The sequence below is a fragment of the Tachysurus vachellii genome, chromosome 19, assembly GCF_030014155.1.
Source record: "Tachysurus vachellii isolate PV-2020 chromosome 19, HZAU_Pvac_v1, whole genome shotgun sequence".
In the NCBI taxonomy this organism is placed as follows: Eukaryota; Metazoa; Chordata; class Actinopteri; order Siluriformes; family Bagridae; genus Tachysurus; species Tachysurus vachellii.
In genome coordinates, this window is record NC_083478.1 from 10176133 (window position 1) to 10191732 (window position 15600).

General features: G+C 38.2%; 2 protein-coding genes across 4 annotated transcripts; both read right to left on the reverse strand.

The window, feature by feature from the left end:
• Positions 1–288: 288 nt before the first annotated feature.
• slmapb (sarcolemma associated protein b) lies at positions 289–7066 on the reverse strand. 3 transcript variants are annotated; one of them, XM_060894667.1, is made up of 11 exons: positions 6944–7066; positions 6661–6773; positions 6282–6354; positions 5062–5187; positions 4761–4835; positions 4329–4634; positions 3131–3326; positions 2833–3004; positions 1817–1951; positions 1458–1545; positions 289–1082 (listed from the first exon to the last, which is right to left on the reverse strand). In XM_060894667.1, exons 3-10 carry the CDS (start codon positions 6331–6333, stop codon positions 1462–1464), a joined length of 1146 nt encoding a protein of 381 aa, XP_060750650.1. In that variant the 5' UTR covers positions 6334–6354; positions 6661–6773; positions 6944–7066; the 3' UTR covers positions 289–1082; positions 1458–1461. The 3 variants fall into 3 exon arrangements, with proteins under 3 accessions (XP_060750650.1, XP_060750651.1, XP_060750652.1); XM_060894668.1 differs by having other exon boundaries at positions 6627–6773; XM_060894669.1 differs by lacking the exon at positions 1458–1545.
• Positions 7067–9456: 2390 nt separating this feature from the next.
• atp6ap1lb (ATPase H+ transporting accessory protein 1 like b) lies at positions 9457–15375 on the reverse strand. Its single transcript, XM_060894219.1, has 7 exons — positions 15138–15375; positions 12543–12583; positions 12077–12162; positions 11660–11901; positions 11462–11512; positions 11103–11346; positions 9457–10812 (listed from the first exon to the last, which is right to left on the reverse strand). Exons 1-7 carry the CDS (start codon positions 15236–15238, stop codon positions 10576–10578), a joined length of 1002 nt encoding a protein of 333 aa, XP_060750202.1. The 5' UTR covers positions 15239–15375; the 3' UTR covers positions 9457–10575.
• Between the last annotated feature and the right edge of the window lie 225 nt (positions 15376–15600).

The following is a 15600-nucleotide window of genomic DNA, read 5'->3' on the forward strand; positions in this document are numbered from 1 at the left end:
TCACAAATTCCATCTAGGTTTAATTATTGCTATTTAATTATTATTATTTAATTATTGAGCACATTGATATGAATCACATTTTTTCTCATTAAACAAAAGTGATAAACAAGGAAAAAAAGCACTGAAGATGGTGTACTTAATATGTATTACATAAAATATTACTTTGCAGTATGTATTTTTATCTTTATTGCATATGATGTCAGGGTAGCAGAAGGCAAACTGAATTTGTCAAGTGTTATTTGTCCTGTGTTATGTGAAATACAAGCACACACAACACAAACATTCATCTTTATTTCCATTAATATTTCTGTTTAATTGTTCCAGCAAGCACATTTATATCTCTGTCTTTCAAACATCTGTACAAGTAACAAATTAATTGCTTTAAGTGTCTCTTGGAGACAAATTAGTGCCCTTACCTTTAATTATAGTGTTCAGATTGTTAAACCCTTAATACTTAAAAAGCAATAGAATATCAACACACAGTGCATAGATTTTTTTTTGTAACTTTAAATTAAGATCAAGATCAAAACTACAAAAACACGTCAGTGCAAAAACAAAAAACCTATCAGAACAGAACCATTTTCATACTGTGCATGTGATTATGTGTGTCAAATGTAGTATCGTGTTCACGACAGTTAATTATTAAAATAATTATTGAAAGCTGATGATTTTTTGATGATGGTGAAGTCATTAAATCTAATCATGAATTCAGTAAGGCGAATAAGTAGAATACAAATATTTGGCAAAAATAACTACATTTTGCAGGAATAAAACTAACATTTAGACACATTAAAGTCTAAAAGTCTCTGCCTTTATAGAAACACTGCAGCTGCTTGGGCCTTGGATCTGATACCCTATATAATTAAACTAAGGCCTTCTGCGTTCAATATTACAGTTACAAGTTGCACTAATTCTTACGTAATGCCCTCTTTTACTAAAAGGGCAATATGTTTGTGGATGGAAATGTGCGTTTTTTTTTAGTGGTTCGTGGTGCCAGATACTCAGGTTGAAGTCTTTGTGAGCACATAGGCTGTGACAACAACTGTTACTGCGGCGACGGGTATCCACCTGATCCATCGTTCCTGAAACAGCAGACACATAACATGCCAGTCAGCATTATCTCTTCTGTCAGAGAACATTAACCCACAGTGAAGCATTCCACACACACAGAAATGGGAAAGAGACAGAGAGCCAAACACAAATTATAAGCAGACTGAAAGCGAGCATGTTAGGAACCATAACAGTAGCAGCCTACAAGTAAAGACAGAACTTTGTTACCATGAAAAGGAGATAATGACTCATGTCTGTTAATTCATATGCAGACCTGGATTAATAAAAACAAACATTTTTACAACGAACTGTCAAATGTGTGCTGGACAGAGGTGTTAAGTTTGCACAGGCTGAGCATGGGGGACCCAAAAGCGAATAAAGAAGAAGCGAGGGGACGGACTGTGTACCTTTCTACCACAATGGGCCGAAGCACCAATACAGCAAAGCCAGGACAAGGCCGATGACTACGGCTAGGATGGACGGCAATAAAGACAGCTAAAGGAGGCAAGGGACATTACAAAAATCAACTGGATTCAAATTATGTGCTGTGGAGTTTCAATGGAAAAAAGAGAGAGCTACCCCCTAAGACAAGACATTAAGAATCATGGAATCAAGTGAAATTAAAATAAAAGCTTGCATGAGAATTACACAACCACATCATATAAAATCAGTGATTTTTGGGGCATGCTGCAACACTGTCTCACCTCTTCAACTGTCCCTATTGTCAGACACCTGTACTGACATAGAAGAAGATTGTGAAACTCACTAGGTTGCTTTTCTCCTGCAGAGACTTCAGGTTAGCTTGGCACTGCTGCAGTTCCAGGCTGAGAGACTCCTTCTCCTGCTCAATCTGCTCACACCTCACTTTCAGGCCTGACAACTCTGCTTGTGTCTCTTCATACTGGAAGGAGAAAAAAAAAAAAAGCAATTAAAAAAAATAAATAAAAGAGTGTGTGAGGGAGAGAGATGTGTGTTTGAGAGCAGAGAAAGGCAAAAAAAATAAATAAATAAAAAATAAGCACAGATGACATTTGGAAAGTACAAACTAATATTTTCACATGAAAGACTGAACAGTGGGTATGAAAATGTCACATATCAAAATGTTCACATTTACAGCGTAAAAGAAAGAAGAAGAAGAAGAAAAAAAAAAAAAAAAAAAACACCCTCTTAGAAACACACAGATATAAATCACCACCTTCTGGATCACATACCAACAACTAAAATTCTCAAAGAAGCAAAGTATGTGATTTTATAAAGCTAAGGATAATTAATTCCAGGTTCTACAATACTGATACTGTGCTATTAGGTTTTAAAGTTGATTAGATGGGGGTCCAGTTTTCCCACAATTTTTATGTTTTCTTTTATGTTATATTAAAAGAGCACATACTAAAAGAGAAAAAATAAAACTACCCCAGAATTTAGCCTGCTAACATCAACTGAAAAACTTTCCAGATACTTTGTGCTCATTAATAGCACTGCATAATGTGTCTTAAGAAAACGTAAAAGAAGCATCACTATGCCTTGTATGAAACCTGACAATCCTTCCTGTATTAAAAACCCCTGTGTCTTGACACTTTGGCAGAACATTTGTGCATATATGTTAAACAAAAACAACACAAAGACCCACCTCACCAAGTGGAGAACATCATAGCCACTCAATAACAGGATGCTAAACTAATACATTTACATAATACTAATACAGCGGTTTCAGTAAAAATGACCATAATGCTTTCTGTGTACGTGTAAATGGGGCTCTGATTTATAGAAGAGTGCTGCTTTCACCTCCTTCTGCAGCTCTTTGGTCCTGGCTTTGCTCTGCTCCAGCTGGATATGAAGCTGGCTGCTGTTTTTCTGGTGCTCCTCCTGTGCGGCACTCAGGCATTTCTCTAGGTCAGCCCGTGTCTTCTTCAGAGCCACTGCTGTGCTGCTCAGATCTGTATTCTGCTTCTTACAGCTGCAGGAAGCCAAAACCCCATCACACACAGATTTTATGCACAGATTTTAAGCTACCTTTCTGAAAGACCAACACAAAGTGTACTTTTAGAATAGTAGGGTTTACTGCTAATGGTGTGATATGGACCTGTCTAGCTCTTTTTCCAGTTGCTGCAGTTTCTTTAGAAGCTGGTCTTTGTCAGAGCGCAGGGATGTACATTCACTCTGCAGACTGCTCTTCTCCTTCTGCTGATGCACAGCCAACTGCTCCCGCTCTGACCTGAGAGACGCACACTCCCTCTGCAGGCTCTCACAGTCCCGCTTCAGCTTCTCCAGTTCACTGGCTGCATCACACACACACACACACACAAAATTCATGTAAAAACCCCGACACACAGAATAACAGGGGGAAACACACTTCATGCGTCTATCCAATTACATATCCAGTCCAGTCATAGGGAGAAAATCTAAAATCATCACTTTTTAGTGTTACATAAAAATTAAGCTTTAAATATTAATTTTTATGTAACACTAATGAGTGATTATTTAGGACTCAGTGGGCTGAACCCAAAATCCAGACACATACCCCTGCAGTTTGATAGCCATAATTGTTGATGTAATGAGCAAGACACAGCTAGTGCACTAAGAATGCAAACTGGCTAGTGTTCAATTTGAGATGACACTCCAACAAAAATTCAAGTACAAGACAGTAAAGTACATGGGTCAAAAGATGTGACTCACTCGGAATGACTAACATAGGAGGAAATCCTTGATAATCGGGTGATTTTAAAACTTTTATAAATTGTGTGACTGCAACTGAATTGTCAGATACATATTTGCACCCTCAGTCCGGATATCTTCTGCCCACACAAAGAGCTTAGATTTTATTAGAACATTTTAAAAAGAGTATATTTTAGTGTACCATTCTGCATTTACTATTTTAGCTGATAAGCTATTTTACTCCAGATGATTAATGGCCATAGTTTTTGTGCATTAATAATTATCATTAATACATTACACCTCTCTGATTTCACATGTGACCAAAAAAAAAAAAACACAAAACCTTATATATAATAAGTATTATTTTCCTAGGGAGGTGTTATGGGTGTGCAACACAAACACACACACTGCCTGCTATAAAGGTTTATGAAACTTTAGGCTTCATGATTTATGATACGAGTACTTTTAACTTTTTTTTTTAAAACAATCTTCTCAGTTTGGATTGTTTAACAGCTACAATAACCTCTGACAACCAAACTTATGGTACAATGTTAATAATGGTAATTAAAAGCTAAATAAATAAGGTTAGGCCAAACTTGTGTGTATAATCTGAGTGAGTGAGGTACCTTGCTGTTTAGCAACCTTGTCTCTTTGCTGGTTCTGTTGCTGGTGGTTTGCCTGCAGGCTGTCAATCTCACGCTCATACTTATTTGCAGACACCTGCCATTTCTCCAGCTCACCGGTCAGTGTTGCCAGGTTGCTCTTTAGAGCACTGACCTCATGCTCCCTCTCAGCTGCAGCCTTCTCCATGCTTCGGCGAAATACCTGCATTTCCTCTTGAGCCACATGTGCGTCCTGTCGCATACTCAGAATAGTACTGTCCTTCTGGTCCCTAAGATTTTCCCTTTCATCCTGCAACTTCTGAAGCTGAGCTTTAGACACAGTAGAAACATCCAAATAACATACATTCTTGCATGCGCAAGCGCACACAGAACAATCTGCCAGAGGAGATCTATAATATGCTATATATAAACAGAGTCACTCCTCCTCACACTTACTCTGAAGAATCTTCATCTGCTTTGCAGATTCCTCTGTTTGATGCTTGCTGGCTCGCTTTTCCTCCTCTAGAAGCCCTGCAATGGGTTACATACCATTAGGGACACATTAGGGCTTTTCACACTGTGCTTAATCCCAGGTTATCGTCATTATAAACCCTGCCTTTAACCCCAGGAAAAGGAACATTTCACAAATGTAATTTTGAAGTGGCTTTAACGTTAGAATGTTTCATCAAGATGCTTAACAACAGACACCCAATAATACATGGAAGTATTGCTGAAAGAAACCATGCATGTCATTTACCTTGTAGCTCCACACACTTCTGCTTGCCAGCATTGGCCTGATCATGTGCCTCCTTCAACTCCTGATTAAGGTGCTGGATCACCTTCTCTGACTCACTAGCCTCCATGGAGCTCCGAGTCAGCTCATCTGCACAGATATTTAAATCGGAACAATGACTTTTTTTATTATTAAATAAAGTATCATATTAGAGTATTATCTCAATGTGCTAGCAAAAGGACAAGAAGAAAGCACCGTGACCTTAATCAAATCTGGCTATCAAATAACTTATCTTGATACATAACCTGGCATTTCCGTCCTCTTCCTGAGTTCACACTCAAACTGGCCACAGGTTAAATTTAGATCAGAATGAAGTGCAAGATAATTTCCCCTGAGGTGGGTAAATGAGCCTATTCCATGAATTAATAAGTTAACTCAAAATAGATTTACCCTAAAAAACTAAAGTCATCATTTTATTTCTAAACTAGGGCCCTTCTCTCTATTAAGGGTAGTTTGCTGGGTGGATTACTGATAGGTGCACAGGAACTTTACATACTTAACATGACTGTACATTACTGTAATCAGCATGTCTACTTTGTTATATGAACATTTTAAGCTTGTCTTTTGTTTTTACCTAACGTAGGAATTCTCCTCAATCTGGGTTGCACACAATCAGGCCATCCTATTGAGAGCTTTAAAAAGAAATGACCTCATCTTGCACACTGCAGACCTTGCACCATAAATGGTGATTTTAGGAAGATATCATCGCAATCAGTGACAGGAATTCAGAAAAACAAGGCTACGAGTATCCTGCATGAGTCAGCTGTAATAGCTCTGCAAACACGACCTCCACACAATGCAGGGAGCGTGATCGAGCGAGGACATTAAGGATTCATGAATTCCTGGGTTGTAGGACTCTCAGTCCTCGCTCATCGGTGCCACTCTGGATCAGGCACATAAGCTATCTGCAGAGTGAGGACACAGAGGAACACTCTGGCCTATATTAGCTTTGGAACTGAAAATATCCTTGCTTAAGCTGCATGCCCAGCATTGTATTCAGTACAATTCAACTCACTACACTAAATGTCAGCATTAAATACATAAACAACAATGTTTACGATGTACTCCAAGACACCTTCAAGAAATATGCAGTCAAACTTTCATTTTTAAACAACTTAATGTATTTAGTAAGTAAATTAAAGATGGTTGTGTGTGTGTGTGTGTGTTGTAGCTGCTTGAGGTACCTTTAATTAGTGAAACTTTATTCAGCGGATCCTTCAGTTGCTGACCCTCCATTTATTCCACCTTATCACAGGACTACGAAGGAAGAAAAACACAATGCAAACGAATTAAAAACTACTGTTAATTAAAACGTAAATATAGTGGCGTCCTTTCATTGTTTTAAGTTTTTTTTATTATTTTTATTTTTAAGATTGAGCCAGTTTAAAGAACCACTTTAAAGAACCAGTTAGACTCAAAAGTGGAACATGTATAGACCCATGATGCACAGCATTGCTTTAGAAAATGATAGAATACGACAGTCTATGCTTTAATCTAAAATAAAATAAAACAAAATTAAGAATTCTTACATTTCTGTCAACCGATAACGAGTGTGAAAAATACCTGAAGTTTCACTGCTGATAAACGTAGAAGGCGAAGCTGAGGTTCTCACTCCTGAGCTTTTACAAGCTTCCCCACATTTGCTTTTCTGATGGAGCCGCTAGACGATTCCATTTCTGAGGAGAAGGGGGGAACAGCAAACATAATACATTGTGATTATAAAGTACAGTTTATGTTCTAAAGACACTGACTGAACGAATATTCAGAAGCGTATAAATTAAACTACGGAACACTATGAGGATCCATATCTTTCGTAAAATGTGAAAGTTTGGGCTTAGTCACGCACTCGTGTTCTACCCTGGAACTGCGTATTCGGCGGTCCCTTGTAACCCACATGGTCACACATCCGAGCCGAGGCATCCGACGCAGGCTGCAGCTGCACTCTAACACACTCAGCTTCATTGTTTCCCGGCGCTTAATTGATGCCCTCGAGTAGGCTACATCATACAAGAGGGTCACTTGTGTGCTTGTGCCCTTTGACCCTCTTATGTCATGGGCATCATCCCCAACAGATGACAGACTTAGCACATTAAAAGTACCAGCTGTATCTTGTTGATATGTTTTGAAATATGAATGCTATACTGTAGATTGTCTCGATTTTGTACATTTTTGTTTAGATATTTAGACTATTCATTTAGTTGGTTCAAATGACATATGGCAAAACTAATTACTAATACAAAACTATTATAAGTGCAGGATGCTTTTAAATACCTGTATGGATTTTGCCATTGATCACAACTGTGGCCTGGAATAAAACTTATTTTCAGACTTACAACTACCCAAAATGCATATACTCACAAAGAATATTTGGGATGAAACAGGTTAATATCTATAGGGCCCAAGACTGACCATCAACAAGAACATCCATTGACACTATTAAACTGGCTTTTAAAGGAGACCACTCAAACCATCCCATGGTGTGAGCAGTATTAAAAGAGGTAATGTGATTATGGTTGCTTAGTGGTTATCATGTTTGCCTTGCATCTCTAGGGATGGGGATTCTTTTCCTGCCTCCACCCTGTGTGTTTGATGCTTGCATGTTCTTTTAGTGCTCCAGGGTTTAATCCTGTAGTCAGAAGTCATGGGATGTAGGCTGACTTGCATCTCTAACTTGTCCATAGTGTGTAAATCCGTGCATAGAAATTTAAGTGTTGTTCTTTTCAGCCCTCGCACAATGATTTCCCAATGCATTTTGTTTACATTTCATTTACATGACAATTCTAAATGTTTCAGATCTTGTAGGACTGTGTGTGACAGTCGAGAATATCCAGAGTCATATTATAAATCATATGCTGAGGCCCTCTTTCTGCCAATTATTGTCCAGCTGTATTAAATAGTGAAAGAGTTTCTTAAAAAACAAGCGACTTATAGATCACCATGCATGCAAAACGGTTTACAGCCTATGTAAATTAAAATGATACCCAAATCACATGTAGACAAATAAATAATATAATGGATAGTACATTACTTATGACCTTATGTGGCCCTGTATGAGGAACAAAGAAAGCTATGCACTGAAGTGGCCTGGAATGACTTTGTCCTCTTATCATTAATATGTACTTGAAAGGGATGAGTCATTTGTCCATAAATCTTCCTAAATGAGCTGGCTCACTGTGTGGGACTAAGATGAAGTTAGAATGCTGTTAAAGAAGAGCAAAAACACAGATGATTCAACTGCTATGTAGCCCCTGTCTGCCCTGTCAACACTTTTTTATCTACCTATGTATATCTTATAGCTTCATCTTGGCACCTTTTAGTCAAAATGGTCCAGCAAACAACACAGAAAATCTTTGCTGCAACAAAAAACATCCTCATCAACCTTCCAAACAGAGATGCCAAAATTACTGATACCCAAATGATGTCTAACCATTTCCAGTTAAATTACATCAATGGATAAAATGACAACATAATCCTGTCTGTAATAACAAAAAAAAATCTAAATATCCAGAACAGATTGAAATTTGTGATGTCATTTTCACGATTTTGTTGATTCTATTGCAAAGACGTCCAAACTAAACAACGTACAAATGCAATGTAATTGTATCTACCGCTCTGTCTTCCTACTGTATCTGTTAATCTCACAATTTTATTTTTTACAATGGCCATCACTTAATCTGTAAATTAAATCTGATTAGTTTAATATTTATATTTACCTAAACTGCGTTTGAAAACATATTTGGAAAACACAGGGCACCAGACTGGAGGAAACCCATGTTACATTAGAAATATAAATGTATATTTTGTTTCTATGGGTACAATAGTAATGACCAAGACAGGTTGAATAGTAATAATAATAAAAGTACTAAAATAGCTTGGAAGAAATACTGGGTGTGTGGTCAGTGACCAGGATGGTGTTTACCATATTAACAGCAGCAGGTTTTTTTTTTATTTTGGCGACAGGCAGACACGTTTCTGGTTCTGGGCCGACAGGTAAACTGTCCCAGTGAGGGGTTAGCTATACTTCTGCTGGGAGGTGAGAGGGGAGAACAGATGGCAGAAAGGACAGAGAGGAAAAACACAGGCAGGAGGATGGGGTTGCATTCACTCGACTCCAGTATTAGGAACTCTGAACCAGATGACTGCAGCCAGTGAGCTGATGTGATCTGCAAAATTAACCACTGATTCATCCATTGCTGTGCCACATTTCTGACTTCCTGGTTATTACTTTGAATAACTGTTGGATGCACTACACCGATATAAACAAATATTGAAAGACTGAAAGTTGATTCACACACCATTTTCATGATCATTGTTTATTTTTCAAACTACATTGACTGGAAACCTTAATGTGTATGTAGGTTTCCATTTGGGAAAAAAAAAAAGAACATGAGTTGCACATGAGTGTCAGAGCCGCCCTGAAAAGTTTAATCATTAGCTGTTTTCATGCTGTGGGTTATTGCAATAATGAGTTACTGATGTTACTTGTACATATTTAAAGGCTTACTGAATATGATACTGAGGGTATACACCTACATGAGTTATCATACAGCATTCGTTTCCTATAGTTACACAGCGTTCGCTGTAAATTAATGTACATATTATTAGACCTAATACATTCCACCTAGTAACCAGGAAAGAGTTTAAATAGGCCTAATACATAAGCTCATATAAAAATTTGTTGCATTTAAATTTTTTTTATGATTTCGAAAATAAAACATGATTTTGATGCATGTTTGATATAGGTTTTGTAATTGAAGACTGTTAAATACTAAAGTCAGTAGCCATGATTTATACAACTACATCATTAAATGCATATTTTGAGTTTGAGGACAGAATTAAATCTATTGTACATGTGGTGTTTGGTTTACTTAAAAAACTACATTAAAGTTTGTAATTTATAGTTTGCTCTTCTTTCTTTTATATTTTTCATAGTCACATTTTTTACTGTCAGTGATTTGTCAAGGCTGACAAATTTGTGCCAAACTTTGTGGCAGTCGCAAAATGTTTTTTTTTTTCCCGTTGTTATTCACATCGGTAACTTCAAATGTTTGCTGACCATAGGGTCACAGGCACACTTTGTCACATATTCATTCATTTCTCTTTCTTCCTCTTCACTGTTGAATATTCATACTGTAGATTTCTGACCTAATTGTTCTGGGTGCTCTAAAATCTACCCATTTTTAATCCAGTTTATTACTCCATTGTTATAGGCTTCCCAGTCTTGGTCCTGGAGAAGCATGATATGCCCAGCTTTTGCGTCCAGCCTGGGATTAAACACACTATTCAGCATATTAGCTCACCTCTTGACTCTCAAGACTTAACAACAACCAAACAAGTTTATTTCCAGGGCAGGACAAAGACTGAGAGCACAGTGCATTGATCCCAAATCAGAAGAGGCAAGATTAAGAAGAGGTCCTGTCTGGTCCTTTGCAGAGTTGCAACTGGTCCACAGGTGTCGCCCTGGTGGCAACAATGCCCTTAAACACTGTTCTTGTCAGGGAGCTCAGCCTCAGGCATACGTGGGAAGTAGACAGTGGTCTTGTGCTCTTCATACCGGTCAATGTGCTTGAGGTGGACTACCATGTGCAGGGCATAGGCCAACACCAGCAGCAGAATCAGAGATGTGATGAGTCCCATCAGGATGGCTGGGGTAAAGAAGGTTGCGCAGTCACTGGCCGAGGCAAATTTGTTGGATTGCACGTTGAAGGCTTGGATCTGAGGATGTGAAATGGATAAGAATATCAATAGTACCATGTGGTAAAAGAATAGGAGCTTGTAGGTAATGCTGTCTCTGTCTATAACATTCAGATTTGTCTGTCAGAGGTTAATTAGTCTCATCATCTCACTTTACAGAGACACGTTAATATTTCCATGAGTTACATGCAGTTAAACTTGTCAAACAGTATTGTATCTTTTAAAGGTAAATTCCTTCAATTTTAGAAATTAGAATACAAATGCTTTGATTTTGACATCAAGAAGTATTAGTAAGCAATGTGTGCACCTACTTGGAAGTCTGTAAAAGTGATGTGCCAGTTCGCAGAGCTATCTGTGTGGGAACTGGGCACCAGTAAGGTGTCATATTTCTGTAGGCTGCTGACATGCTGGCAGTGGTATGAGTAGGTAGCGGGAGCGTAGACCTCAGTGGCATTGAAAGTAGCCTCATGGGTCCAGTTGTAGTGGATATGAACACTGTCCAAAGTGAACCAGTTCTGGCCTACTGACTCATAAAATGTGTTGGACATTTGGAGCCTGTGGTAGAGTTATAAGATCACAAGTGGTCTTGTAACAGTGGGCATTCTGTGAGATTCTATGTTTAGCTTTATCAGTTGGAATGATAAGGTGTGAAGAAAAAAAGAACACTCACCTAATGACAAGTGCTTTAATGTCCTCCACATCTCCCAGGCGAAGAGAAAGGCTGTTGACAGATAACACATATGACTCAATAACCATCATTTAAATCTTTTGAATCAGTGTTGAGAATGTTAAACTTTAATTATACTTTCTGATAAGTGTATCAATCTATAATAACAACGCTGAAAAATGAGGTTTTCTAGTGACATACGTAGCTTTTTCTTTGGTGCATACAGAGCCTTTGGTGTCTACAGAGGCATTGGGTCCAAATACCCTTTCTGTTAAGTCCAGAAAAGTGTTGTTTCTGTAGCGAATAGCCAGCCTCTTGGCCTTGAACAGGATGCATATCTTGCCATTATAAGCTACACTCAGAGGAGAGTATGGCCCCGAGCTAGTAGACTGAAGTAACTTCCTTTTAGTTCTGGGCTGAGTGTGCAAATGCCATCCATAGGGCTGTTGGAAGAAAAGAACAGGTTGCTACTGGTATTTAAACATTACAGTATACACACAAAGTGCAGAATAGAACATTGAAACACACTTTCTACTAAGATATTAATCTTGTCACTGTTTTGACATTAATAATATTCTTGTTGCCCAAGGTCACACAGTCAGTGTGAAAATGTAATACCTGCAACATTTTTCGGAGTGGGTTTTCAGCTGCAGGCGAGAAAGTTTCCTCATGTGAAGCACTTGAACTTTCAATGCCTACTCCATCTGCATCACAAAATGTGGACACATGACAAAGAGTGATGACAGTGATGTCATACGGCCTCATTTAAAGTGTGAGACACTAAACTGCAATATATGCTGTACACATATATGTTGAAAAAAAAGAAACTACAATATACTGTATATACTGTACATTTATGTATATATTATGCAAGAGCACTAAAAAAAGAAAACTGGACAGCTGAAGATTTGACAAACGTCATCTGGTCTTTTTCTGAGTTTCACCTGCATCATATTTTTGCTGTTAACAAATTCTCCTTTATAAATTTTAATTATGATGATACAGCAATAAAACACTTAATAGTTTATACAATTAAAAATATTGCATAAAAATCATGCCATGTGTTTGTAAATTTGTCACTAACCTGGTCTGATTCTGATGCTTTGAAATGGTGGGACCTCCAAGCTTAGAAAAAAAGGAAAGGAAAGAAAGGCATAATAAAACAAAGGCTCTCATTTTACTTGTAAGTAAAACCTTAAGAAGTAACCTGACAATCCTGAATGCAATTTCAGTGACAGAAATCCAATTGATCCACTGACACAGATCCAACCATTTCACTAACAAATCTGGTGTCTGGATTAGACATAGATCTCTAATAAAACTTTCAATAAAGGGAATCTTAACGTTCTTTTCTTCTTTTACTTTCTCCAAATTTAATCCTGATGATTTTTCGATACAATTGGAGCTGAACTTGATTGCGTTCCGATCTTCACAACAATTGCAATATTGGCATTAACATCTTTTCAAACTCATACCAGATTTAGCTCTAATCATCTCCACAACACTGTCCAACATTAATCCTTACTTAGTTTGAAACACTGATACTTTTTGACCATTCCTAAAGCGCTGCATCCTGCAGGATTATCCTGAGATGAACAATATACACTTCCAATCATGATAATGAGCTTGGTGAAGGATCTTAAACCTTATTAAGACTCTTCTGTATTTGCTCTCCTCCACATAGGTCAGGCCAGGATTTAGTCAGGTACTGGGTGACCTGTGTTTGGAAATGGGATTTATATGCAATTATACAGTTAAATGACAATTTGGAGAAAATAAACAATTTATAGCAGGAGAGATTACATGTGTATGACACACATAATCTCTTAAGTGTTGAATTGACAACAGCATAACATCTTGACTGAACCGAATGCAGGCCCTCTATGTGTAATTGCGTGTACTGTACTGAATGCATTCTTTAAAAGTTATTTAACTGGTGCTGTAAAGAAAAACACAGAATGCACCTATTTATAAAACATCTTTCAAAGTTCTATATAAATAGATTTTTAGAACCCTGGTTGCATTTGTGATGTCGGTGGTATGTGTAAGGAGGCTCTTGCCTTTCCTCTAAAGCTAGTTTACTGAGGTCAGCAACTGAGCTTCTGCTGCTATCATTGGTTATGGCTAGAGACAGTGGGCTAAGTGCTGAACTGGGCTTTTATGTAATGAAAAGCAGTGTTCCCAACATGTCTCCACCTTCATGTTCTCAATGTGTCAATCGGCTCTCTCTCTCTTTTTCTGTCTGTGTGTGTCTAAGGATATAGAAAAGCTCTACACCGTGATATCTAAGAATAGATTACTTCATTAGACAGGATTATGATTAAAGATTTCTGTTGCTTCCATTCTGGTGCATCAAGGTTGATTTTGACATTGTTGGTTTAGCCAAAAAACACTGAACCAGTTGTAGTCCAAGTTATATTGCTGACCAAATAAATCACAGATGTATTGATTACAGAGCCATGTGGCAGTGTTCTGTTCCTAAGCATTAAACAGAACTGTATGGTGAGGTTAAACAAGATAAGGTCTAAAGACATGTTTTATGCTGTTTCACATTTCAAAGTGAAAGGTAAGATGTGAGGATTTAAAGATACTGTGGAAGTCAGTAGATTGAATTTATATGATTCCTTCAAAAACTTAAATAGTCTATTTTTTGTCCATCAGAAGGAACCCTTAAAGTTCTATGTTTAAGTCTAAGTTCTACCCTTAAAAGCATTGACTACCCAAAGAAGAGTGTTATAGGTGTATGTAAGTTAAAATATATGGATATAGCAAGGACTGTAAGATAGTAACATAGCAATATCTTAAAATATACTGTTCTACAGATTTAATGTCAGGACATGTGGTAGGCACGGTGCCATATTTCTCTCGATATCAGATGGTAATTCTTTCAGTCACATCACTAAGAGTCTTAAGGCAGGAGCTCAGTCACATCAAAACACCTCTATCCTTATCCCCCAAGGCCATATGCTCTCTCAGAAATAACATCAACTGTCATACAATGCGTAGAAACAGAAATAGAAACAGCATGAGTTTGCTCATACTGTATTTACCTGGAACTTACAGTCATTAATGGAGCTAAGATGAATTGGAGCATTAATGCAGCTAAAATGAAGTTCATATCTATAAGTTCATGAGTCCATTGTTTGTTTTTTTGCCCCCTATTTTAAAGGGACTATTCTGAGAAATTTGGCAATGTACATATGCTGTAGACTGAAATAAATTCCAGGTAAAGTAAAGGAATGCTAGCCAAACATGTAAACAACACTGCAGTAAGTCTAGGGAGTGTTCACAGCTTTCTGGGGTGGTTCACTCTGAGCTTCTTCTTTCCTAGCACACAATAGAGTAGCATCTGTAAACTGATTCCTTCTGACAAAACACTGGGTTTGAGAGGTCCACCTCATGTCCATTGTCATAGCCATGTTTAAATAAATTGCGGTGACAAATAGAGGAAGAAAACTGCACCACAATAAGCACATCCTTCGTAGAGTTTTTTTGTTGTTACGCAGATATAAAGCATGAGCTCAGCCTAACCAAGTAGTGCTGCTTCAACAATATTTTCCTATTACATCCCTGGTCCCTGGTGTGCACTGGCCACAGTGGAGGACTACACAGCATCACTCCCTCTCCTTCTCCCTCTCCACCCTCCTCCTCATGCTGTAGTTGAAAGAACTCCCCTTACCTCCTGTCCAGGATTGCAGGCACTTGATCAAAGGGCCATGCTGGCTGCATGCACACAAAGAACCACAGCAAGAGAAGCATGGAGAGCCTGTGTTCAGCCATTTAGACAAGTGGAGGAGAGCAGCAGAGACGAGATCTGCTTCATAATCTGCCCTGATGGCATAGCCCTGAACCTGAGCTCACTGACAGGCAGAGCCAGCAGCCAATGAGTCGGCAGAGGGAAGATAATCGTGCGTCACAGCCTTCATTCTTCCAGCCTTGCTTTCTATCTCTCTCTTGCTTGCGCATGCCTGCATGCTCCTCTGCACCCCTCCCCTTTCTTCTCCCTCCTTCTGTCTCTGTCTCTGTCTTTGTCTCTCTCTCTCTCTCTCTCTCTCTCTCTCTCTCTCTCTCCCTCTCTCTTTCTCAAGCTGCTGCCAAGTATGAAGCACATGTTTTCCCTAATTTCAACAGTCTCCATAAGA

Coding starts and splice junctions, on each gene's coding strand:
- slmapb (XM_060894667.1), bottom strand. CDS start 6,333: ATGGAGGGTCAGCAACTGAAGGATCCGCTGAATAAAGTTTCACTAATT. Junction 5,188..6,281: donor TAAAGTTTCACTAATTAAAG/GTACCTCAAGCA, acceptor ATATCTGTGCAG/ATGAGCTGACTCGGAGCTCC. Junction 4,836..5,061: donor GAAGTGTGTGGAGCTACAAG/GTAAATGACATG, acceptor AACCCATTGCAG/GGCTTCTAGAGGAGGAAAAG.
- atp6ap1lb (XM_060894219.1), bottom strand. CDS start 15,238: ATGGCTGAACACAGGCTCTCCATGCTTCTCTTGCTGTGGTTCTTTGTG. Junction 12,584..15,137: donor CCTGCAATCCTGGACAGGAG/GTAAGGGGAGTT, acceptor TTTTTTTCTAAG/CTTGGAGGTCCCACCATTTC. Junction 11,347..11,461: donor ATTAAAGCACTTGTCATTAG/GTGAGTGTTCTT, acceptor ACTCTACCACAG/GCTCCAAATGTCCAACACAT.